This window comes from Anolis carolinensis, chromosome 4, assembly GCF_035594765.1.
Source record: "Anolis carolinensis isolate JA03-04 chromosome 4, rAnoCar3.1.pri, whole genome shotgun sequence".
NCBI classification, from domain to species: Eukaryota; Metazoa; Chordata; class Lepidosauria; order Squamata; family Dactyloidae; genus Anolis; species Anolis carolinensis.
In genome coordinates, this window is record NC_085844.1 from 182495440 (window position 1) to 182521388 (window position 25949).

Below are 25949 nucleotides of genomic sequence, written 5' to 3' on the forward strand. Positions count from 1 at the left end.
ATCCAGGGGATAAATTCTAACATCACAGATGAACACACATACAGTCAGTTTAGCTTCTGTATGAGTGAAATTTGGAACATAATTCAGCTTCCTACATATGGAAAAGAAAGCTCCTCAGTCTCTTATTCCCTTCAACTTACATATGTTACATTCAGTCTTGTTTTTAAATAGCTCTTTTATATTGCTCCCCACTACAAACAAACCATGTTGAACACAATTTAATTTTAATTATGACTTTATTGTAGAAAACAAAAAATTGTAACAGTAATTTTGATAGGAGGTTACCAAGGATGATTTTAATGTAAAATTTATGGTATATCTGATTAAAATTGGTTCATATATTAATCTGCCTTAACAAATAAGTTAAGAGGGACACAGCTTTCCAAAATGATTAGACAGGTATAATTAGAACTTTTCAGACTTTTTTTTCTATGGAAGTGGCAATCAACTGGACTGATATGGGGGAGGAGGGTGCATCATTTTTTCCATTCACACCAGGGCCTTTTGCAATCCATCAGGCACTGTTTAATATGTATAATCTTTTTCCTGTTGGAAATGTTCAGTACATGGATGCTAAAAGACAAACTTTTATTTCAAGAACTGGTATTTGTAAGAGCCTGCTTCACCAAGTCTATCCAGTAGCCAAATGCTTTTTTGTCAGGGTTGTCTTTTATAAAGGTAGCCTGTAATATATCATGCAGAAGAGAAAGTTATTTTGCTACATTCTTGGTGAAGAGATTGTTTATCTTAATGATGAAGATAACCAGCATAGTGGTAGCAAATACGTTTTCTTAAATAAGTTGAGCTTCAGAAGATGAAATCAACAGTCATGGAATTCCTCGCTGCTCCTCATGGGAATGATGGTGGAAAGTGAAGGTGACAGCAGCATCCCAGGCAGCCTTGAGGACAGTATCCTGGAGGCCACGTTTATCAGCACAGTGATTCCACTGAGATAGATCAGAAGTACAGTCAGACCCTTCTGGAGGTGGCCTGACTTGATGGCCGTTCACACAGCGACGACACTTGATCCTGCAACAAAGAGCATCTTGCATTTACAAGCACCAGAAACTTTGCATAACTTGATTCCAGACTACATATTTGAGTTGTGAGGGTTACAATTTAAATGCTTAATGAAGCTAGAAAAGCAAAACAGTAGATGCAAATTGTACTCTATACAGGCAGTCCTTGAATTACAAGCACCCAACTTACATACAATTCTGAGTTACAAATGGGTGAGATAAAAAATGAGAGGACGGGAAATTCACTCCTGTAAAACTTACTCTGGGAAAAGGGTGTCTAATCCTTGTTTCCAAAACAATACAAATTTTTCAAAATCCAATTATCACAGGGACAGAAAGCGAAGTAAAAATCTTCTGAGCATGGACACAGGCAACAAAGCAAACATTACAGGGGTATTTACCCTTCCCTATGCTACCCAAAACTAAAGAAAAAAATGTACCTGTTCCAACTTACATACAAATTCAACTTAAGAGCAAACCTATAGAACCTATCATGGGAAATGGACAGCAGAATTGCATTCATGAAACTAACTAAAGTACTCATCAGTAGAAAAAGTCTAGGCAAAATCTGAGCCTGTTCTAGAAACCATGTATATTTCCTAGTCTAAAAGGCAACATGATGTAACAACTTAGGCGAAGAAACAAAACAGCAGCCTGTTTATGTCTCCTTTCAAAAGATTTATGCATATACAGTACTAGAATTATCTGCAGGGTTTCACTCTATACAGCTGTTTAGGAAACTATCCACATTGGCTGATAATAATTTATTGGACTTAATGTTCAAACGAAGGACGTCTAGAGCCAATCTGATCCCTACCCTGCAAGATTCAAGTCATGTTTCACAAGACTGACATGATAGCCCCTTATATTCTTTTAACTCCAATACATGAGTGTATATGTTAGCAGGAAGTCATGAACCTTATGTAGATTGAACCTTAGGCTCTGGGGCTAAATACAGCTCTCTCGGGTTTCCCAATCACACCTTCATTTTGTGGGCCTCAACTTTCATAAAGGCTTTCTGCAATTCTAAAAAGGCTTAAATTCCTTTTCCATGCCTTTGTTACTGGCAGAAAAGAACTTTAAACTAAAATGTGAGGTTTCTTGGTCTTAATTTTTGGTTATGTGCATCACTGAAATGAGGTCCCAAAAAAACTGGATTCTACCCTTGGTGGAAAGATGCTGCCTGCACTTGGTATACAGCATGCATTATTTGTTTCTGGAGAACAGTACAAAAGCAAAATTTGCACACAAACACATGCCTTCTTCACCCACATCACCCATCTTCTGCATACATAATAAAGCAGATTGTCCCCCAAAGGCTTTCCAAGACTTACTTGTCATGGGTATCACTTGTGGTAGTCTCATTGAGTGTGAAAAGTTCCTTCAGTTCTCCAAGAGAGAAGTGTCTTTCCACATCCTGTTCTTCATCCACTACACAGCTGCTGAGAGCCTTCTTGTGCGTCTGGCGCTGGAAGATTTTTTCCTCAATAGTTCCCGTCTATAAGCATAAAATTAAGTGAGGTGATGTGCTTTCATGAAATCTGTTGAACATGCCCCTTAAAAAATGTAGAAGAGGTTATACCTTTCTTAGATGAAAGAAGCAAAGTATTTGCATTAATTGCTAAGCAAGGAGGAGGAGATCCTCCAAACATTTTTACTTGCCTCCATCTTTAAACAAGGAAGTATTTTTATAAAGATTCAAGAACACCTATACAGCTTACCTTGCAAATCTTCCTACTTAAGTTTTAGACAGTTCCACAGCCTGGTGATGTCCATGATCATATAAAGAAAGCTTTAAAAAACTATTGTTTTGGACTATGTATCCCAAGATTCTCAAGTAAGCAGGGGAGGTAGTCTGAAAAGTAACTTCTCTAACCTCTGATCATAACACACTTGATTGTAATGAAAGAAAATAATTTTAAATGTTTGCATGTCATGATACCGCAAAGTCTTTGCACAGTAAGAAACAAATCTGGGATCATTATCCCCTGATGGAGGTGACTTCTACAGTCGCCTTGACATTGCTAGTCAAAAATACCCATATAACCAATAGGATTTAGGCTTATGGGACCCAACTCAGATCTTACCGAGAGCAATCGATAGATATAGCAAGTCTTCTTTTGGCCATCCCTCCATACACGGGCCATGGCTTGTTCATCATTAGCTGGATTCCAGTCTGGATCAAACATCACAAGTCTGTTTGCTCCAATGAGATTTAAACCACAACCACCAGCCTTGCTGCTCAGCATAAAAATGAACTCAGGGCTCTGTGGGAACAAAGAAATTAAGTGCCTTTGAGAAGTAATCGGAAAAATAAGCTTCTCTGCACTACTTTTAAAGTTCAATAACAAAGTCAATCTGATGTTTGCAGTGTCCTTTCAGACTCAAGATATTGGGATTTCCTTGCTTTTCAGAAGAGATTATTACACTAACCACATATATATACAAGTAAAGTGGAGTCATATTGTCTACCTGTTTAATTACCAACTAAGGATACAGATAATGATATATGAAAGCACATAACAAGATCGAAGAAGTACTAACTGGTACTAATAAAGCACAATTGTTTAAAATGGCAATGTATCTTCATTATAAACTTTACATGCATGCCCCCAGGTATATGGAGGGAAGAGTGTTATCACCTATAAATGGGATGAAATATATCCAAACTGAAGTGACAACTTTTTGTGTATAAGCTATAAATATTTATTTGGAAGACATACTGAAAATATCTTCCCTATCTTAACTAGCATAAATCATATGAGCCTAAAAAGTCCTTTGACTAAGAACAATAATAAATCTAAGAGCAGAAGCAGAAACTAGAAATGTTACTTACAGAGACACTGTTGAAATGCTCCACTACTTTTGCCCTCTTTTTGATGGACATGGTCCCATCCAGACGGACATACAAGTATCTAACAAAAACATGGTAAATTGGCACAGTACAATTTTAAATTGTGTTTTCATTGCAACATACACATTTCCTTTGTATATTGCTAGATCTAGGCAGCAGTGTTAAACAACACCAAGTAAGATTTTAAGGCTTTGTTAAACGTGGTCTAAGCAAAGGTGCATTATTATCACTTTTAAAACAAATCAGAAAAAGAAAAAAAATAAGTTTCTCATAGCTTCTGAAACATCCAAACAGAAGAATGAACAGAAAGTAGTCTCACAACCTTATTCACATATGCACAAATGTATCTCCGTCATCATACCTCCTATTTCTGCAGAGTTTCTCAAAGAGGTCCAGTGTTTGGGTGTAATTTGACACCAAGACTACTTTATCATTGCTAGTGCTCTTAGTAACTGCCAGAATGTAGTCTAGAACCAGCATCTTCCCTGGAAGGAAAAAAAAGTATCAGCGTGAATGAATTACACAAGTTTTCAGACATAATTCTCAATACAAATCCACTTACTAACTTATAGATCATATCTGCAGCAACAATTACCTGAGAGCTGGGGTTCCAGAGATTTGGTGCTGTAGCCAGGAGGGAACAACTTCAGCGCACCCACAAACCCTTCTTCCTCCTCCACACACTTGTCATGGATGAGGGCAGGGTCTGGAAAAAAGATCAAGAGTCACTGCATAGCCCTGCAATTGACAAGCTCGCTAATCATTCAGGTGGAAGGGTGTCCATTAGATCAAAACCATTCTTTCCAATAATGTATTTGTTGATGCAAACAGCATCAACAAATACAATAACTTCCAGCAAGACTGAGCAGGACTCTGAATCTATATTTTCTCTTTCATTCAAACCCCAAATACTTCTATGTTCCATACTGATCCATATACAGTTGGCTTCCACATTTACAGGTAGTTAGGGCTGCTGGACCCTGACCAAACTGTAAAACTGTGAACACAGACACGCTGTTTTTTCAACCTAAGAACATTTCCGTTAATCTGCCCGCGCTCCTCCCAGCGTGGGGGGCTGTTCTGGCGCGAGCGCTTGCTCGTACAAGACCGTCTTGAGTCGGGCCTCTCAGTTGCACCGTACCTGTGGAATGAAGCCCTGGCAAATAGAACAGGATTGGGGGATGTGGCCTTCCCCCAGGCACAAAAGGCACATACTGTACCCATCTGAATCGGGGAGTTTCCCCCCACAGGCCCCACACTTTTTAAAGTATAAAGTGGCCATTGTCTGCCTGAATGGTGAACGGTCCGAGGTCAGGATTGGAGAAGGGCGGTTGGTCGATAGCAGTCTGAGTCAAAGCAGGTAAGTCAAGCCGTTAGAGTTAAGCGGTTATAGCGGTGGTCAAACAGTCCAAAGTCAAGCCGTTAGAAATTTTGGAAGAGCTACTAGAAAGGTTCCCTCTATCTGCTGTCGAGCGGAAAGAAGAACTGAGGCGTAACCCAGCCCTCGGGCTTATATAGTATATGGGGAGAATGGGCTGGGGCCTCTGCCATTTTGTTGTATTCAAAGCTTCTAGAATGTTCCGGAATCTGCGCAAGCACATTGGGAAATCCATATGTGCGAATTTCACAGACTACCACTCAAAGAAACATGGTTACAGATAAGCAACCCATACTTTTTCAACCTAAGAACATTTCTCTGGGCATTTGTAGGTCCTTCACTGCATTATGTTCTGGGTTCTTGGGTCCGTTCATCATCATTTAAATAAAATAAACCAACAGAACTACTCACGGTTACAGAGCTTCTTCAGAGATGTGATTGAGGAGAGAGATGACACGCTAATCTTTCCCTCTTTCAGATCTTCAGCTGGTTTTGCTTGTTTCAGAAACTGTTTGTACAGCTCAGACTGAAGGGGAGTCAACCTAATCAGACAAGACAATGATCATGTTCACAATCTTTGAGAACTTGGCCATAGGAAAATCTACAATTCCACCTATAATAAAATTGCATAGGTGCCAAAGAGGGCTATAAAAAGAATGGAAGGAAGAAGCTCAGTTCTAACAATGCATGACAAACAATGCATGCCTGTTTTTTAGCCAAGGTCTCCAACACAGTGATGAATCCTCCATACTACATGATTAAGTGAAAAGACTGTACTCTATTTCTGAATTGCTCCTTCATCCTGTACCTGCAACACACCACCTGTTCGATTTTCACTGGCAGATACTTTGAAAGAATATCTGAAGTTCTCCTTATAAGACATCTAGAAGGAAGCAAAATACAGTTAAAAATAATAACATTAACTTTTATCTTTGTACCCCGCCTCCATCTCCTTGAAGGGACAATAAACAGACAGTACAATACAAAATAAAACGAGTATATAAAATAACAATTTGAACTCAGCACAGTGCCCAATAACCTATAGTGTCATCTGTCGTAAAAACATGGCCAACTGTAAACAAGAAGGAAAGGAATAGTGCAAGTTGTAGCTAAGGAACAAGGGAATGGGATAAAGTGCTGTGCTGTTAATGCTATTCTCATGATGTCCTCTAAAATTAAGGCCACTTTTCTGCCGAGATCCTCCCAGATAATAGCAAAGAAATCTTTTGTGCTTGGAAATGTACAGCTCTTGTACAGCTCTATATATTTAAGAAGGCTCTTGGTACATTCAGGTATCTTCTAGGGCAAGTTTCACCAAAAGGTCAGCATCCATTTTATCATCAACCAGTCATCTCTCATTGAACTTATCAAAGCATTAAAGAGGGACAATAAAGAATATCACCAAGAAATGATGCCACTATTAATCAAGGAGAACAATAAAATAGGACATTCCCTGAAAATAATACCTAGCAGAGGTTTTGCTGAATTGCTAAATATAAGGCCTCCCCTGAAAGTAAGACCTAGCAAAGTTTTTGTTGGGAAGCATACCTGCAAAACAGAACACCAGAGAATGCAGGATTTGGTAAATTTACGTACCATAGATTGTTGTACATGGAAATAATGGCAGTAACAAGAAATTCTTGATAGGATTCACGGTTTGTCTGGTTATGCTGGTTTGTGATGACAACTACTGTATAGTATATAATAAATGTTCATTTTTTGTTCAACAATAAATGTGAATTCTTCTTCATGGAAAAATAAGGCATCCCCTGAAAATAAGACCTAGCGCATCTTTGGGAGCATACATTTTAATATTTATGTCTTATTTTCGGGGAAACACATTATGTACATGACACAAAAAATGATGAGTTCAACAAACTGAATGGATTGCAGTTTTGAGCATTTTTTTAAATGGGACAAAGTCAAAGGGGGAAATGTGCAGAGGGCTTCAACAACCAAATAATTCCACTTACACCATAGTGTGACACAAGGTGCTGTAACAGAAGAAAAGCATATGCTTCAATAATAATGAGAAGAACAGCAACAGCAATAACAACAGAAGCAACAATAACAATAGAAAATGTCACCTGTTGACAATACTGATAAGCTCTTTAAGCCTCTCCTCTCCCTTATGCCTTCCTGCTTCACTTGCATCTGCATCCCTGCCTTTCAGGATGGGAATTTCAAAGTGCTTTTTAAATTCCTGGGCGGTCCCTGGCAAAAGAAGAATGTAAAATATTTAGAAAGAAGCTTCCACTAAAAATCACTCCAGTTTCTAAGTCCAATGCTCTATTTTTAAAGACCATCTATACAAGGAAACAGGTCCTGACAGAATCTCCATTACTGAGCAGATACCTGGGGTTGGAAAACACAGCTGACTCCTCGGTCAAATCTGAAAGTCTAGTAACTGACCCTGCTTCCAAAAGATCAAGGCACTTTGGTAGTGGGCTCTCAAGAGAAAAAGTAGGGAAATCTAGTGCCTTTCAGTGTGTTGGACTACAAGTCCCAGAACCCCAGCTAATGGCCAGGGTAAATAGGGTCTCTAGACATCATAGTCCATAACATCTGGAAGCCAACAGGTTCTCTGCCCCTGTTCAACAGCCTATTCTCCTTTGCTGGAACGTTGGTTAGCACAGAGCTTCCAATAAAAAAGCTCCTCATTTATTAATGCAACAAAGTAAGGGAATTAGCATACCCCTTGAAACTGATAATAAGGCTTTCCCAAGTCCAGTTGGAATCATGAAAAACCTAGGAAGCCAACCTGTTGGTCTTTACTTTTGATTATTACATGGCTAAAATGATCCGTACCTAGGATGCCTGAGTTGACAAAATGTACTAAGCTGAAGTATTCAAGGAGGTCATTCTGAATAGGGGTTCCTGAGATGAGCACTCGGCGTGGGGTGTTCAATTTGTACAGAGCTTGGTATGTCTGGTTGTCCGAGTTCTTGAGCCTGTGACCCTGAAAAATACGATTAATGAAGAAAGAAGACAAATAATTCTTAACCAAATAAACTGATTCTTTTTCACTCCAGAATGAAAACAGTACCCCTATCTTATAAGCTTGCGGAGAAAGCTAAAGCATGAAAAAGTATGGGAAATGTTTTTAATAGTAGCACAACAAATACTGGTGGCATTACTAACAACAACAACAACCTTTATTTATATACAGCTCTATCCCCCGTGGGAACTCAAAGCAGTTTAAACATGGTAAACATTCAATACCAACAAACATCAAGATACAACAAACCAATAACAACAACAACTTAAACATAACAAAAAATTAAAACATTTTAAAACAATGTAAAACCTTTGATATAGAAGCAAATTGCAGATTTCTCCATTGGGTGATTCTACAACCAATGGGTATAATTTCTGGATCAGACAAGATGGCAGTACATGCTAGAGTAGGGCTCACATAGTAAAAATAAAATAAAGCCAAGGGTGAAGTGTGACTAATAGCAAGGAACAAGTGCTTACAAGGGACATATGAATGATTGAATCAATGAAGAAAGAATATTTGGTGAAGGACTCTCATACACATAAATATTGGCATTCTGGAGAGGAAGATAATCTAATATGTGGAGAATAATATAGGCTATTGGACAGCAACACAAAGCATTCTTCTCCAATGACAATGCTGACAAAAGCTGTTGAGAATTTCATCTAGAGAACTACATAATTCCCAGTCCTTTTCAAACAAATCCTCTGGAATATTGATACTTCTTTATGTAATACAATGATTACAAGATATCAAGCTGAGATGCAATGAACACAGTTTCTAAGGTATTAACATGTGGTCCTAATCTTTGGTCCTAATTTTCGATTTTAGTTATTATATATAATTCCTGAAATGTTGCATGAAAGATCAAAAACCCATTATTTATTGTTAAAGAATACAATTGCAGGTTGAGTATAACTTATCTAAAATGCTTGGAACCACAAGTGTTTTCGAATTTGAAATATCTACATCTGCATATGCACCCATAAAGAGGTATCTTAGAATCAGGACCCAAATTGAAATTCATTTATGTTTTACATACAGTCTGGATATAATTTTATTCAATATTTTAATAATTGTATGCATGAAACAAGGTTTATGTACATTGACTGAACCACCAGAAAGTGTCACGATCTCAGCCATGCATGTGAGTAATTTTTGATTTTGGAATTCTGGATAAAGACATCTCAACCGGTGTGTGCATGTACACATACATATACATATATGCATATAGGGACTGCTGATCCTAATTTGTCATACTATGGTTGCCAGTATAGTTCCCAGGCATATTCAAGCCTATAAAAGCATTACTAACACAACACACATTGTCCACTGGGTGCCACTAGTTCAACATGATTGAAAAAAGCAATACATTGTCACCAAATCAGTGTGCTGAGCATGTACTGTACTAATGTGGCAACAACAAAACACTGTCATAGAAAAGTTTTTTTTCCTTTTGGAATATTGAAGCAGGAAATTGAAGAGAATCTTTTATTATTTATTTCCAATATTTCTACCCCGCCCTTCTCCCCGAGGGGACTCAGGGCGGCTTTGATCCCTCAGCTGCCTCCCACATACCTCATCACATATGACCAACCCAACATTTCCTTTCTGAAGAACTTCAGCATGAAGGCGGAAAGTCTCATAGGAAATAATTAGGATGGGGGACGGTACTCGAAGGCCTCTCTGGTTCATAAAGCCAGCTAACAAGAAAAGAAAAGCAATTGGGGGGTGGGAAAGGAAGTAAATGGGACAGGGAAAAATATTAGGACCATACATTTTGCAGAGCTGGGCAGTCAAAAAAGAACACATCCAAAACATCACAGTCAATTACTTTCTGCTCATCTAAACAAAGGGTTCAACAATTCCTTGGCTTCGTTGGGACACAGCCCAAGTTATCCAGGTTCAACAAGCTACATTAGAGTTTTGGGTTACAGGACTTTTCTCCATTTGTCGCCTCATCCAATGGGTTGGAATGAGACTTAGTGATATTTAGAACAGATTGGTTGAAACCAGTGGGACTTCATTCAGTCATGATGAAACTAAGGGATCATCTACACTGTAGAATTAATGTAGCTTAATACCAATGTAACTGTCATGGTTCAATGCTATGGAATCCCAGGAGTTGTAGTTTAGCAAGACATCAGAAGTATTTGGAAAAGAAAGCTGAAGGCTTTCTGCAGCTCCCAGGATTTCAGAGCATTGAGCCATGGCAATTGAAGTGGTGTCAAACAGGTTTAATTCTACACTGAAATCTCATTGATTTCAGTGGGTCCATTCTAAACAGAATTAAATCTGAATCTAATTTTCTCAGATAAATTTATTCTTTTGCCATCATAAGTATCAAATTATTCAGTATGAATAACAAGAATATTCCATTCAAGGTAGCCCTCTAAGAAAGCAATCAAACCCTTAATTTAGCTTCAAAATGATCTGCAATTCATTTCCTTTATTACTCTTGCTAGTCATGTGTATATATATTTTTACACTGCATATACAGTACTCTCTTCATACCTAACTTCCTGTCTATGTCCTCTTTAGAGCCTCCATCAATAGCCAGGGGCTGGATCCTTCCTCCAAGCCATTTGCCCACTTCATTGTACCAGTTTTTCACCAGGCTGGAAGGCGAGACGACGATGGCCTTGTCAATTTCAGGCTTGCAGTCTGGGCTCTGGCGCAAGAGCGTCCACATCAGAGTGATGCACTGCAGGGTCTTACCCAAACCCATCTCATCAGCCATGATGCAGCCATGACTTCCGAGGATACGGCGGCCTGTCACACACTCCCACAGGAACTTCACTCCCTGAGGGCAAGGATGTGACTTCGATCAGAAAAGGTCTGCTGAATATTTAAAACAGTAGTATTTCCTATTTAGATGAATCGGAAAACAAAGTATCTGTGTTTGGTTCCTGTGTACATGTAGCTGAAATTCAACGTACAGGCAGTCCCCAAGTTATGAACAAGATAGGTTCTGTAGGTTTGTTCTTAAGCCAAATTTGTAAGTCGGAACAGATACATTTTAACAGTAATTCCAGCCCTGTGTGTATACATAAACACATACATGCATACACACACATGCTTTGGATAGCATAGGAAAGGGTTAACACCCCTGTGGTGTTTGTTTTGCTGTCTGTGCTCCTGTTCAGAAGGTTTCACCTCGCTTTCTGTCCCTGTGATCATTGGATTTTGAAAAAATTAGCTTGTTGTGGAAACAGGGATTGGGGATAAAGCTTCAGTTGAGATATCTTTTCCCCATGTTAACTCTTTCAGGAGTGAATTTCCCTCCTTAGGGATAGATTCTTCTCACTTCCTGTTATCTCAGCCCCATTCTTAACTATGAGTCGTTTGTAGGTCAGATGTTAGTAACTTGGGCACTGCCTGTATAGTCAACAGAATGTCACTAACAGAACTCAAATAATATTCAGAAGGTCTCAAATGCTCTGGAAGTAGCACCTGTGTAAACAGACTGACACGTTAATCTATGGATACTTGATATAATACTGAATTATGCTACCCTAACAAAATGGGGGAAATTATGTGTTGGAACATATAGTAAAATGGGTCTCCTTGTGGAGAAAAAGAAGGGTATAAATATAATAACAATATCCCCAAATTTACAGAGATACATTTCCAATTGTACCACGGCTACCTGAAATTGTGGATATGATTGAATGCCATTAAATTACTTGACTTCCACTCTCAACATGCCATTGAGTTGTGCTGGAGAACCTAGAGATCCTCCAATGAGACTCTATGGTAACTTCTGGGAAAAGTATAACACAGATGTACCTGGAGGGCCTAGCAAATTCCTACAGACAACATTTTTCCCCCAGGAAAGTGAAACTACAGATATGGGTCCCATGCTCATAGAGTTCTTACTATATTTGTAAGGTTGCTGCCCTCCTTTTTCCTTGCAAAAGAAGCAAGCAGTATTCTTTTAGGTAGCACGTTCATAATAGCAGCAGCACAACTTCTGTATTTGGTTTCTCACAGCACTCACCTCTCTCTGATGTGGCCGTAAAACGCGACTCAGAACAGGATCCACTACAACATGAACAGGAAATTTCTCCCTTCAGGAAAAAAAAGGGCAGATCTGAAGAAGTATAAAAGTCAAATGACCACTGTGCTTCACGAGAGATGCTTTACCATTTAAATTATTTGTACACTTAGACATCACGGGATGTTCATGTATTTCTAAAGCGCAATAAACCTGAACAGGTTTTGGCTACATTCTGAGGTAGTTGCACAGAAACACATCACTCAATTCAGCAATTAAACACTGTACACTTTCTAGTTCCTATAAAATAAAGACATTGATACAGAAACAACTGTAAAGTGAAAACTACTACAGCAAGTTCATTGTCATTTCTTGGCCATTTCCATACATGAAAACAAGCATTTTCTAGTCCAGAAAAGAAACTTAGAAAAGTCTTATGAATGGGATTTATCTTTGAATATGCATTATTGGAGATACAGAAAATAAGCATGGTTGGTGGAAGATACAATTTATGTCAGGCTTTCATATGATGTATGACATCCAAATCTTAAGTCGAGTCAATGATCACATAAGAGTTATTCAATCAAAATGTAAGCAGAAATGAGAATCAAGCTAAAATAATTGAAAATTTATACTGGCAGGGAGAGTGGGGTTAATGGAGATAACTCACTTATCAATTTTCAGCTGCTCATGAGCACTGAGAGGTGGAGGCTCATACAGCACCAAAGCCCCTTCCTCAAAAGGATCATGTAGAGCATGCCTAACCCCTGCACGTTTAACACCCAGGGCCTTTAAGCCCAGAGAGCCTGAAAGATCACAACAAGAGAGGAACATTAGTTCTCTTCTTTACAGCAAATGCAAAACTGTCAAATAAAAAATGGGGAGGTTAAGCTGAAGAACTGAGACTGAGATATAAATCACACAGCATAACACAACCCATAAAGTCTTGTGCATTATTCCTTATGATTTGCAAATGTCACAAGACTATGCATTAAAGCAGAGAGTAGCATGATACCAATAATTCTTAAGATGCTGCATAAAAAGGAAACAAAAACCTGAAGGCAGCAGTAACACTGTCGGCAGTGATATCTGGATATAGCTAACAGCCATGCCAATTATTTTGAATTGATAGCAGGGTTGCACTTGACTGTATGATTATTACCTCTCGTCACTAGTTTGGTTAGAAATGTTATGCTCCCAAGAGAGAAATATTTTTCAGTATATTTTGATTTGTCTACAAATTCAGTCATCCCTTTGTATCCAAAAATATTACAAAAAGGAAAACTTGATTTTTCTATTTTCTATAAGGTGAACCATTTTACTACACTAATGCACTTACAAGCAGTCCCCAAGTTACAAACAAGATAGGTTCTGTATGTTTGTTCTTAAGTTAAATTTGTATGTAAGCCAGAACAGATACTTTTTAAAGTGGAACAGGCAAATATATGCATATATTAGCTTTAGATAGCATAACACCTCTGTGGTGTTTGTTTTGCTGTCTTGTTCAGAAGATTTCACCTCACTTTTTGTCCCTGTGAGAATTGGATTTTGAAAAAAAAATGGCTTGTTGTGGAAACAAGGATTGGGAACACAGCTTCAGTAGAGTCACCTTTTCCCCATAATAACTCTTCCAGGAGTTAATTTCCCTCCCGATGGGCAGATTTCTTTGACTTCCTGTAGTCTCGCCCCCATTCTTAACTATGTTTGTAAGTTGGATGTTTGTCACTCGGGACCACTTGTACATGAAAGCCCCCCCCCCCCCCCCCCCGGCAAAAAAAGCAGTCAGATTTCAAAGGTTTGTTCATATAGTTGGGAAAAGGTCTTCATCCGCCTACAAAGGTATAGCTAGGAATAGTGTTCCAGGACTTGAGCATCCACAGATGTTGATATCCAGTTGTGTATGTCCTGAAACCAAACTCCAGCATATGTCAAGGGCCGTCTATATATCAAAGAGTCTTCACCCCCTTTGCCAAGTCACATTCACCTGACTGCATATTAGTGATGTACCTGTTGCTTTCAAATGTGGAAGATGAGATATCTCTAGCTACAATTATTTTATTTACTACTATTTATAAAGTGCTGACAGCTAAAGAGTTCAAAGTACAGTAAACAAATCTAGAAGCAGGACATAAAACGATGCATTTGCTATATATCCATAGGAATCACATGCATGAGCTAAATTACACTTGGAAGGCTTTTATAAGGCAGATGTGTTTTCAATATGTTCCTAGAGTTCATGTCACATGTCAAGGGAAGTTTACTCCACAGAATATACACTATCATAAGGAGCTAAATGGATTTAGGTCTATGTGCAAGGTTTTTTGGAAGAATGGAATTAAGTAATTATATGCTTTTAAGCTTGAATAATGTATTTTATGGATTATTGTCAATGGTTTTAAATGTGTTGTTTTTTACTGATTTTGTTTGGCATTAAATTTTACCAGTTGTTGTAAGCGGCCCTGAGTCCCCTTGGGTGGGAAGGGCGGGGTAGAAATGTTGTAAATAAATAGATTTACAAGGGAAATGGAAAATTTAAGCATCAGCAACAAATGTTCTGACCATAACAATTGAGTTTATTAGAAGCTACAGCAAAATGTAATACTAAAACATGGTATTCACTATAGCTATGTAACTAGCACAACAAACATGTGCACATTTACTTGGAAGTAAACTTCAATGATGACAATTAAATGTATAGAGGGCCACTGCTACCCATGATTCATTACTGTGAAATTCTTCACATATGAAATTAAGGGCTCATCAACACTGACTATTTAAGAAAGATCGATGTTAGCTTTCAACTGTGGTGGCCAGACAACAAAATCCCACATAAGTGAATAAAAGAAAGTCCTTAATGTATATCTGTGCTTTTGGTTTGTATAATCATCATCCACGCCTCAGACTGGTTCCAGGATTTCATATTTAATCTCCTGCACAGTGAAACCACTTTCTTCAATACCAATTTGAAATGGCATTAAATTGTCAGTGTAGATGGGGCCTCTCTTCTGTTACACAAAGCTTCATTCTCATCTATTCCATATTAAAGACCAAAAACAAAAACCCAATAATTAAAAAGGAAAGCTTCATGCTGGAAACAAGGAATTCCAGATTTACCTGTATAATTTGGAATGGGAACTTTGAAAGGTTTTGACAAAATGCTGCGGATAAAAGCCTCCTGAGAATTGAAATATAAAATGGTCATTAGTTTACAATAAAGGTATCATTTAGGCTAATCAGAAAAGCTTGAGAAACAGTTACACTATAAAGCATTTCTATCCCTCGGTCTTCACCTCCCACACCAAAACAGGAATACATCAAGTCTTATGATGAAAATGTAAAGAACCACTTACGTGTTTGCTGCCATCAAGGCAGTGAGACCGATTGGTTAACTGAGCCAAGGGTTTCCGGAAAGGCGAGATATAGCATTCCTTGTTATCAGCTTTACCGCCATGTTTCTGCCTTTTTGGAATCTAGAAAAGATCAAACATATTTGCTTGAGCATTTTGAGAACCAAAGTGATCTGAACATATTACCATCACACTGCCTAAACATCCAGTTGGATCTTTGCATTTGAGCACTTGCCTACAATGTTCACTGTCAGTGCCACAACTTAGCAGAGCTTCAAAGACAATTGTGAAGCATGACAGAATCAAAATGTCAAGGATAATCTGGTCTATTCCCTTAAAATCAGGTTTGAAACCTTGCAGACAAGAAGTTGGATACAGAGAAATGAAAGAAAATAAAAATAAGAGCTGAGAGCAACCATGGACTAGTTTTGAAGATTAGTCTTAAACTAAAACAAACTAGCCCTACTATCTTTTTGAAAATTGCTATTAGATAATGGCAAAGTCTAACTCTTCCTTTGGAATAGAGTAGAGCTTGCAAGTTGACCTCTGCTTAGCTATGTTCATGCATGTCACTCTGTGCTCTTTGAAATCAGGGATGAATATTAATGAGATCATTTGCTAGCTTTCAATAAACATTAGTGGAAATGGTTATGTATTGCTTTAAAAAGGAGAAAGAGAGAAAGCACAACCAAAAATGGAGTCTTGTGTATAATATGTGTGCCATATTATGAACCCTTACATGTAAGCAAATGGCATTTAGCTCATTAAGACATATTTTCAACTAATCCACTGCTCAGACCCATCGTGAGTGCCACTGGATCCCCCACATATGATTTGGCAAAATTTCTGGCCGCACAACTACAAACCCATATTGGGTTCACTACACACTCCATTAAGGACTCATCCCACATCATAGAAAAAAAATCAGCAATCTCAAACTCAGCGCCAATGACAAACTAATTAGCTTTGATGCAGTGTCTTTATTCATCAAGGTCCCTATAGCAGACACCATCGCACTCATCAGCTGGAATTTCCCAGAAGGCATCACAGCCCTGTTTCAATACTGCCTCACCACAAGCTACTTCCAGTGGGACAAAGAATTCCATGAACAGAAAGATGGAGTAGCCATGGGGAGCCCTCTTAACCCAATCATAGCAAATTTCTACATGGAACATTTTGAGAAACAAGCCCTGGAAATAGCACCCAAAAAGCCCACATATGGTTCAGATATGTGGACAACACTATGGAGGAAAAGAACTAAACAGGTTCCTGGACCACATCAACAACATCCACCCAAACATCCAATTTTCCATAGAAAAAGAAAATGAAGGAAAACTACAATTCCTAGATGTTCTTTGTCATCTGCAAACCAAGTCAACAACTGAGCCACATAGTCTACAGAAAACCTATGCACACAAATAAAAACTACCTATATAAAAACATCAACCATCACCCAAGTCAAAAAAGAAGCACAATAAAAGCCCTGGTAGACCGTGCAAACAGAATCTGTGAACCCCACCTCCTCCAATGTAAACTGAATCACCTAAATTGGGCTCTACAGGCTAATGGGTACTCTACAATAAACATAAGCGCTGCAAGACCAAGAATAAGCCATGAAAGGAAAGACAAAGATCCACCCAGAGGAAAAGTGTTCTTACCATATATCAAGGGACCCACTGGTTGCATAGGGAAGCTGATGAAGAAACACACCCTACAAACAATCTACAGACCCATCAAGAAAATTCAACAAATGCTACGTTCAGCAAAGGATAACACGGATGCTCTAACCCAGTGGTTCTCAACCTGTGGGTCCCCAGGTGTTTTGGCCTACAACTCCCAGAAATCCCAGCCAGTTTTGTGATGATACTAATCAAATAATTTATTTCTATCATTTCGATCCCACCCTTCTCACCCAAGGGGACTCAGGGCGGCTTACAACTCTGGCAGAATTCGATGCCAATACATCACAATACAATAGAATAAAACACTGCTCTAGTCACTGCAGGAGTCTACGTATACAGTGCAGCTGTGAACAAGTCTACATAGGGACCAGCAAATTTTCTTGGTAGGTCTGTACATTTTTTGTAGGTTGTTTTTTCATCAAAGAACATGAAAAGGCGCTGCAAACTAATTCAACAGATTAGTCAGCCATAGCAGAGCACCTGATGAACCAACCTGAACACATCATATTATTTGAGTACACTGAAATGCTGGACCACTCTGACAACCATCATGTCAGACTACACAGAGCAATCACTGAAATACACAAGCATGTGGGCAATTTCAACAGAAAGGAGGAAACCATGAAAATTAACAAAATCTGGTTACCAGTATTAAAAATACCAGAATCAAGACAATAAATAAGGAACACCATTCAGCAACAGAATTCCAGATAGCAAACAATCAAGTGCCAGTCAACACCTCCCAAACAAATGATGCCTCCAGGCAAGAACACTAATTGATTCTGAAGCTGCAAGGCTATTCAATGCTAATCAAGCTTGTCAATTGCAACATTTACACTTGCTTCAAACAGATACATGTCCTTCTCCCACCCTGGACAGTCCACAGATATCTATACATACACTCCATTTGCCCGATTTGCAACAAACCTCTGAGAATGCCTGCCACAGATGCAGGTGAAATTTCAGGAAAGAATGCTACTAGAACATAGCCATACAGCCCAAAAAAATCACAGCAACCCAGTGATTCCAACCATGGAAGTCTTCGACAGCACAAACATGCTAACACAACACTTTGACAACACAAACATGTGTTTGGAATCTGTTTAAAGATGCTAAACAATTTAATCAGATTAAGATTAAGTTAGCATTCCCACTATATTTGGAGGAGGGGCACATGTAGATCAGGGGGACATGAATGTCATGGAAGGCTAAAATGACCCAGGAAGGAGGAAGTCAAATGGAAACTTTGTTGTCTCTCTCAAACAAGAAAGAAACTCTTCCACTTTGATCCAGGTAAGTCCACTGTCACTATGTGACTAACAACAGAACTATATTTTTTAAATCTATGGCAAAATCAAGACCTGAAAAGACCCAACTTGTTTACAGGCCAACCAACACCCAATGCAAATCGTTGTGGTCATAACTACCACAAGTTCCTTTTGAGCTAATTGCTCAAAACAACTGATATGGGCAACTGTGGACTATTGTTCTTTTGAACGATTGTACTCCCTTAAAGAGAGCCAGTGTAGTGTAGAGGTTTGAGAGCTGAACTACAACTCTGGAAATCAAGGTTCAATCTCCCTCTTGGCCATGAAGTGACCCTGGGCAAATCACAGACTCTCAGACACCGAAAACCCTACAAAGGAGTTGTCTTAGGGTCCCCATAAATCACAAAAGACTGGAAGCACACAGCCATTCCTTACAATGCTACACACTGTCTACTAATAGTGGAAGTTGCAGTCCAACAATATCCAGAAGACCACCGACTTTAGTATTAAGAAATTCATGGCTCTAAGGCCCACCCTACTAGGACAAAACTAATCTTGGTCTGGTCAGAAGCTGGTTCAGAGTCCTCGAGAAACCTGTGGATGACATCTTAACATCCATGGCGAAACGAAAATTAGGATGTAAAAGTATTAGTAAGAAATCAGCAGGAAAGCACAATGCTCACAGCTTTAGGATGCCAATCATCCTCATCCTCAGGACTGTCCTCTCCGGGCTTCCTTTTGCCCAGTTGGCTAGGAGCCAGGCTTCTCCTCTGCAAGAGAAAAAATAAAAGCAGTAGATCATAACTACCCATTAAAAATCTATATAAAGTAAAACATGGTTTTCAACCCTAAAATAAATCTATCATGGGGATTTCTTGACAAAATTGGTTCAGAGAGGGTTGCCAAGCTTTTAAATGTCTTCAGCAATTAAGATTTTTGGAATTTTCATTATCATTTTACACAAAGCAGTTGTTTTCCTCAAATATTGAGAGATTATATTATGTAATGTCATTTAATGTGTTGTGTATTTGTATGCTTTTATCTTGCAATGGGGCATTGAATTATTGCCAAACTAGAAACCACTCTGGTGAGAAAAATGCAGTAAATAAAAATAAATAGATTATCCAAGTTCTTCCTATAAGTGTCCCAGTTTACAAGGTGTCATAGGACTCTTTTTAAAATTAAAATTTTCTATGTTGTGGAAGCCAGCATCGGAGAAGCAGGGGGAACTGCTACTACACTACAGAATTAATGTAGGTTGGTACCACTTTAACTGCCAGAGCTCAATGCTATGGGATCCTAGGAGCTGTTGTTTGGAAAGGCCTTTATCCTCTTTTGCCAAGGAGTGCCTGCGCCTCCCCAAACGACCACTCCTAGGATTCCATAGCAGTGAGCCCTGGCAGTTAAAGTGGTGTCAGATGGCATTAATTCTACAGTGTAGATAGTACACCCTCAAGCCATACTCAGGTGGCCATATGATGGAATTGTGGAGCTGCTGCTTGGAAAGGAAGGAAAGGAACTCCATTATTTCGTGCAAGGGAATCAAAGGCAATTCCTCACTCACTTACCATTTCCTCTCCGGGAAATTATTTTCCATCTGTGCCTCGGTTCAAAGAGGCTGGGAACTGCAGGGAAGCTGGCATGGAGTGCAATGCTAGGAATTCAGACGTCCAATCTGGGCTGGAAGCAAAGAGAGGAGGAATAGGGGTCTTCTCGGTCCTGGGGGTGGGGTGCAGTGAAGTCACTAGGTTCCTAGAGGAAGAGCGTCTACATGAAAGACTGACGCACAATCAACTCACTCCAGCGGCCACGCGAGACTGAATACAAAACCACGCCCCCAACCGCGGCTTTTCCTTTTTCCCGCGCGGAGCCTTCGTAGGAAATGGCCACGCCCCCTCGTCCGAAACGCGCCCAATCACGTTCGCCCAGCGATTGGCTCCGCGTTCCTGGCGGAGAGAGAGGACTGGCAGAAGAGTGGGAGGGCGGGAGGGGGAGGGTTCGAGGCCCGCAACCTCCATTACGAACCAAAACAAATCCTTATTTACTCTCGAAATAATTACTGTGGTGCCAGAAAGAATAGTCTCCTATAATGGTCGTTGTGGCACCCCCTGAGGTTTTGCATGTTGCTCATCTGAGCTTCATTGGCAGCACTTCCATCCTTTGGGATATTAACAGATCGTAGAGTTAGACGAGATCACAAGGGTCATCCAGTCCAAACCATACAATCCAAATTGGGTTGTTGTGAGTTTTCCAGTCTCACCATGTATGACCATGTTCCAGAAGCATCTTCTCCTGACTTTTCGCCCACATCTATGGCAGGTATCCTCAGGAGTTTTTTTTTTTTTACGTGTCAGGAGCAACCAGAGTTGCTTCTGGAGTGAGAGAATTGGCCGTCTGCAAGGACGTTGCCCAGGGGACGCCCGGATGTTTTGATGTTTTTACCATCCTTGTGGGAGGCTTCTCTCATGTCCCCGCATGGAGCTGGAGCTGATAGAAGGAGCTCATCCACACTCTCCCCAGGTGGGATTCGAACCTGGCAGCTTTCAGGTCAGCAACCCAACCTTCAAGTCACTTAGTCCACTACGCCATCTGGGGGCTCCTTCCTCAGGAGTTATGAGATTTATATATCTGCTGATGGTCCAGGGTGGGAGGAAGAACTCTCTTGTCTGTTGGAGGCAAGTGTGAGTATTGCAATTGGCCAATTTGCTGCTTCATGCCTGGGGGAATTTAATGCATGGCCATTCAATGCTAATCAAGCTAGCCAATACGCAAGGGGTTTGTGGATCATGAAGGGAACTATTTGGTCTCCACATCCATGGGAATTGGGGCAGACACAGAGTATGGGACCCGGGGCTTGGTAATAGACTACTTACTTACTTAGACGATCCCTCGTAAATTGAGGATGATGATCCTCCAATTGTGGGGCCTTGCAGGTGGGTCCATAGGTGGCTGAAGAGACCTATTCTTGATCCACATATTCTCCCACAGTGGAGACATTGTTTCCAGGTGGAAGACGGTCCCAGTCAGGATTGGCTTGATGTGCTTTCCTCTTGGCGCATTTCTCTCTTAAGCCCTCCATCCGTGCCTCTTCTAATCCCGGAGCACTGCTGGTCACAGCTGACCTCCAGTTAGAGCATTTCCCAGTTCTCAGTGTCAATGCCACAGTTTTTAAGGTTGGTTTTAAGCCCATCTTTAAATCTCTTTTCCTGTCCACCAACATTCCGTTTTCCGTTCTTGAGTTGGGAGCATAGTAACTGCTTTGGGAGACGGTGATCATAGAATCATAGAATAGTAGAGTTGGAAGAGACCTCATGGGCCATCCAGTCCAACCCCCTGCTAAGAAGCAGGAAATCGCATTCAAAGTACCCCCGACAGATGGCCATCCGGCCTCTGTTTAAAAGCCTCCAAAGAAGGAGCCTCTACCACGGCCCGGGGGAGATTGTTCCCCTGTCGAGCAGCTCTCACAGTGAGGAAGTTCCTCCTGATGTTCAGGTGGAATCTCCTTTCCTGTAGTTTGAAGCCATTGTTCCGCGTCCTAGTCTGCAGGGCCGCAGAAAACAAGCTTGCTCCCTCCTCTCTATGACTTCCCCTCACATATTTGTACATGGCTATCATGTCTCCTCTTAGCCTTCTCTTCTGCAGGCTAAACATGCCCAGCTCTTTAAGCCGCTCCTCATAGGGCTTGTTCTCCAGACCCTTAATCTGGATGCTTTCCAGCTTGTCAACATCTCCCTTCAACTGCGGTGCCCAAAATTGGACACAGTATTCCAGGTGTGGTCTGACCAAGGCAGAATAGAGGGGGAGCATGACTTCCCTGGATCTAGAAGCTATTCCCCTATTGATGCAGGCCAGAATCCCGTTGGCTTTTTTAGCTGCCGCATCACATTGTTGGCTCATGTTTAACTTGTTGTCCACGACAACTCCAAGGTCTTTTTCGCACACACTGCTGTCAAGCCAGGTGTCCCCCATTCTGTATCTTTGATTTCCATTATTTCTGCCGAAGTGAAGTATCTTGCATTTGTCCCTGTTGAACTTCATTTTGTTAGTTTCGGCCCATCTCTCTAGTCTGTCAAGATCGTTTTGAATTCTGCTCCTATCTTCTGGAGTGTTAGCTATCCCTCCCAGTTTGGTGTCATCTGCAAACTTGATGATCGTGCCTTCTAACCCTTCATCTAAGTCGTTAATAAAGATGTTGAACAGAACCGGGCCCAGGTCATGCAATATCGGGCATTTGGATAATGTGGCCAGTCCAGCAGAGTTGATGGTGCAGGAGCATTGCTTCAATGCTGGTGGTCTTTGCTTCTTCCAGCATGCTGGCATTTGTCTGCCTGTCTTCTCAAGAGAATTGCAGGATTTTTTCGAAAGCTACGCTGATGGAATCGCTCCAGGAGTTGAGTGTGACATCTGTGGACAGTCTTGCAATTGGCCAGTTTGAATAACATTGAATGGCCTTGCAGCTTCAAAGCCTGGCTGCTTTCTGCCTAGGGGAATTTAAGGTTATGGGATACAGTAAAGTCTTACTTATCCAACATAAACAGGCCACCAGAATGTTGGATAAGCAAAAATGTTGGATAATATGGAGGGATTAAAGAAAAGCCTATTAAATGTCAAATTATGTTATGATTTTGCAAATTAAGCACCAAAACATCATGTTTACAACAAATGGACAGAAAACGCTGTTCAATACATGGTAACGTTATGTAGTAATTACTGTATTTATTAATTTAGCACCAAAACATCACAATGTATTGAAAACATTGACTACTAAAAACATTGACTACAAATAAAGATAGAATTGCATAAAATGAACTTACAGTCGGAAGTTACCATGTTTCCCTGAAAATAAGACAGTGTCTTATATTAATTTTTGCTCCCAAAGATACGCTAGGTCTTATTTTCAAGGGATGTCTTATTTTTCCATGAAGAAGAATTCACATTTATTGTTGAACAAAAAATGAACATTTATTATATACTGTACAGTAGTTGTTATCACAAAGCAGCATAATCAGACAAACTGAATCCTATTAAGAATTTCTTGTTACTACCAATATTTCCATGTACAACACTCTATGGTACCTACATTTACCAATCCTACATGCTCTGGTGTTCTGTTCGGCAGGCATGCTTCCAAACAAAAACTTTGCTAGGTCTTACTTTCGGGGGAGGACTTATATTTAGCAATTCAGCAAAACCTCTACTAGGTCTTATTTTCTGGGGATGTCTTATTTTAGGGGAAACAGGGTAAATCCATAAAAAGTTCAGTCCTGTGAAGATTTTTAAATATCTGTGATCCTTGCCTGCCTAGAAAAACAGCTGTGGATCTGGGCGGGAGGCAGACTGCGTTGGATAATACAGAACGTTGGATGAGCGAAGGTTGGATAAGCAAGACTCTACTGTATATAGTTTGGCTAGAAAGGACTGATAGTGGGACACAGTAGCAGATAGTGGGGGAGTGTGAGTGCCCCTCCAGACTGTATTATGTGGTCAGTGTAGACTCATAATGTAGTTAAACTGCATTATACAAGTCTTCACTGAGTTGTTTTAAACTGCGTTATATGGCTGTATAGAGGGGGCTTACTATCGAGAGCCAAACTGTCAACCCCTGTGAAAAAAGTTCCACCACTTTCTAAAGAGCCATAAAGAAATAGCAAACATGAGCAAAAAATAGGAATGGCTAACTCAGGCCCCATCTACACTGTCATATAATACAGTTTGAAACTGCATTAAATGGCCAGTGTGGACTCAAACGATGCAGTCTACACTGACCATATAACGCAGTTGCAAACTGCATTATATGATAGGGTAGATGGAGCCACCGTCATGGCTTTTACTGAACAACACTTATTCAATCAATCGAAATAGTTTATTATAGATTGACTTGTGGCAACATGAAGTAGAAATACCAGACTCTTTTTTCTTGCAGTATCTTTGAAAGAAGGATAGTGTGGAAGTGAGAAGATGTTAAATCACAGACGTCAGCTATGCCAGGAGTTGACCTCAATTTTTCATTTAATGTTGAATTATGGTCTCCGCTACTCCACTTCTGAAGTCCTCCTTAGACTTAGTGACGAATGTTAGCCATTTCTATTGCAGGCTCAGTGGGCACAGAGAATGGTTATTTATAAAGATAATTGGCTATTTTGTTTCCTGGCACAAATAATTATTGCATGAATAGTTCATCTCTCCATGCTGGGAGGTAATTTCTTCCCTGTGCTCTTCGGTCTAAAGACAGGTCATTGAAATATGTGGAACAGGAATTGGATTAGTCCCCTGCTACACCCACCAACATAATGCCGTCAGAATTAAAGTAATGTGCTCGTTGCTGAAGCTGGGCTCACCTTACTCCTCAGTTGTGAACACGTAGAAATGTCATGTGTTTCTGGCTAAGTGCCTCATAATACAGAGCTTGGAAAAGTTACTTTTTAAAATTAAATTTTTCAAAATGCCTCAGCCATTTCACCATTCAAGGGAACTATAGCCCCAAAAGGTAACCCTTCCAAGACTTAATCACATGATATGACATTTATCTGGAAATTCATTCTGTTCCAATCACAATGTACAACTCCAGAAATAACCATCCTGGCTTAGGGATTCTGGGAGATGTAGTCCCAAAAATGACTCTTCCAAACTCTGTATATGTTGCAAGAATTGCAAGAAATGTAACATGTTAAACAGTATGGAATCAAAATATTGTGTCTTCTGTTTTAAGAACTTTTGCTACCTGACTTATATGATCTCTCTCTGCACTGAAGACTGAACAGACCAATACAATCAATACTCATATTCTATGCTCATGTATCCCTAGATGGTTTGTTCCAAGCAATGCATTTTCTAACTCCCTTTTAAAAATCCTATGGAAACTCAAGCTTCAAGACACCCTGGATGTCTTTTACCCCACTGCTTCTTAAATTGTGGGTCTCGACCCCAAACAGGCTTCACTTTAGTTCAGTGTTGGATTCCCAAAGAAATTGGAAACTCTAAATGTTTTATTATTGTTACCAATAGCTACTTTAGTTATTTATACAAATCTGTTGTGCAATGTTTACAGTAGACTCTGCAGAAGCTGCTCCAGCTATCTATATATATAAAAGAGTGATGGCATCACGGCAATTCACAAAACAACAAAAGTACAGGCCCCCCAACCTCAAAATTTGACAACACAACCCATCATCCACGCCTCAAGGTTGATACAACAAAAAGAAAAAATAAATAAAGTCCTAATTAGAGGGAGAGCAATAAATTTTTTTATCCAATTGCTGCCAGTTTAGAGGGCTAATCTCTGCCCACTTGGTTGCCTAGCAACCAAGGACAGCCAGGTTTCAGTTAGGGGACAGGCAGATTTAGGCCTCACTTAGGCTTCTTCCACAGATTATCTAATTTGCACTGGATTATATGGCAGTGTAGAC

General features: G+C 39.9%; 1 protein-coding gene across 2 annotated transcripts; it reads right to left on the reverse strand.

The window, feature by feature from the left end:
* Window positions 1–217: 217 nt before the first annotated feature.
* On the reverse strand, window positions 218–20394 carry rad54l (RAD54 like). 2 transcript variants are annotated; one of them, XM_008109549.2, is made up of 18 exons: window positions 20112–20394; window positions 19227–19313; window positions 15597–15716; window positions 15361–15421; window positions 12917–13052; window positions 12250–12319; window positions 10764–11052; window positions 9828–9952; window positions 8060–8210; window positions 7339–7465; window positions 6060–6134; window positions 5663–5793; window positions 4469–4579; window positions 4235–4358; window positions 3856–3934; window positions 3107–3286; window positions 2354–2517; window positions 218–1029 (listed from the first exon to the last, which is right to left on the reverse strand). In XM_008109549.2, the coding sequence occupies exons 1-18, from the start codon at window positions 20112–20114 to the stop codon at window positions 828–830; spliced, it is 2235 nt and encodes a 744-aa protein (XP_008107756.1). In that variant the 5' UTR covers window positions 20115–20394; the 3' UTR covers window positions 218–827. The 2 variants fall into 2 exon arrangements, with proteins under 2 accessions (XP_008107756.1, XP_062834413.1); XM_062978343.1 differs by lacking the exons at window positions 12917–13052; window positions 15597–15716; window positions 19227–19313; window positions 20112–20394 and having other exon boundaries at window positions 15361–15411.
* Between the last annotated feature and the right edge of the window lie 5555 nt (window positions 20395–25949).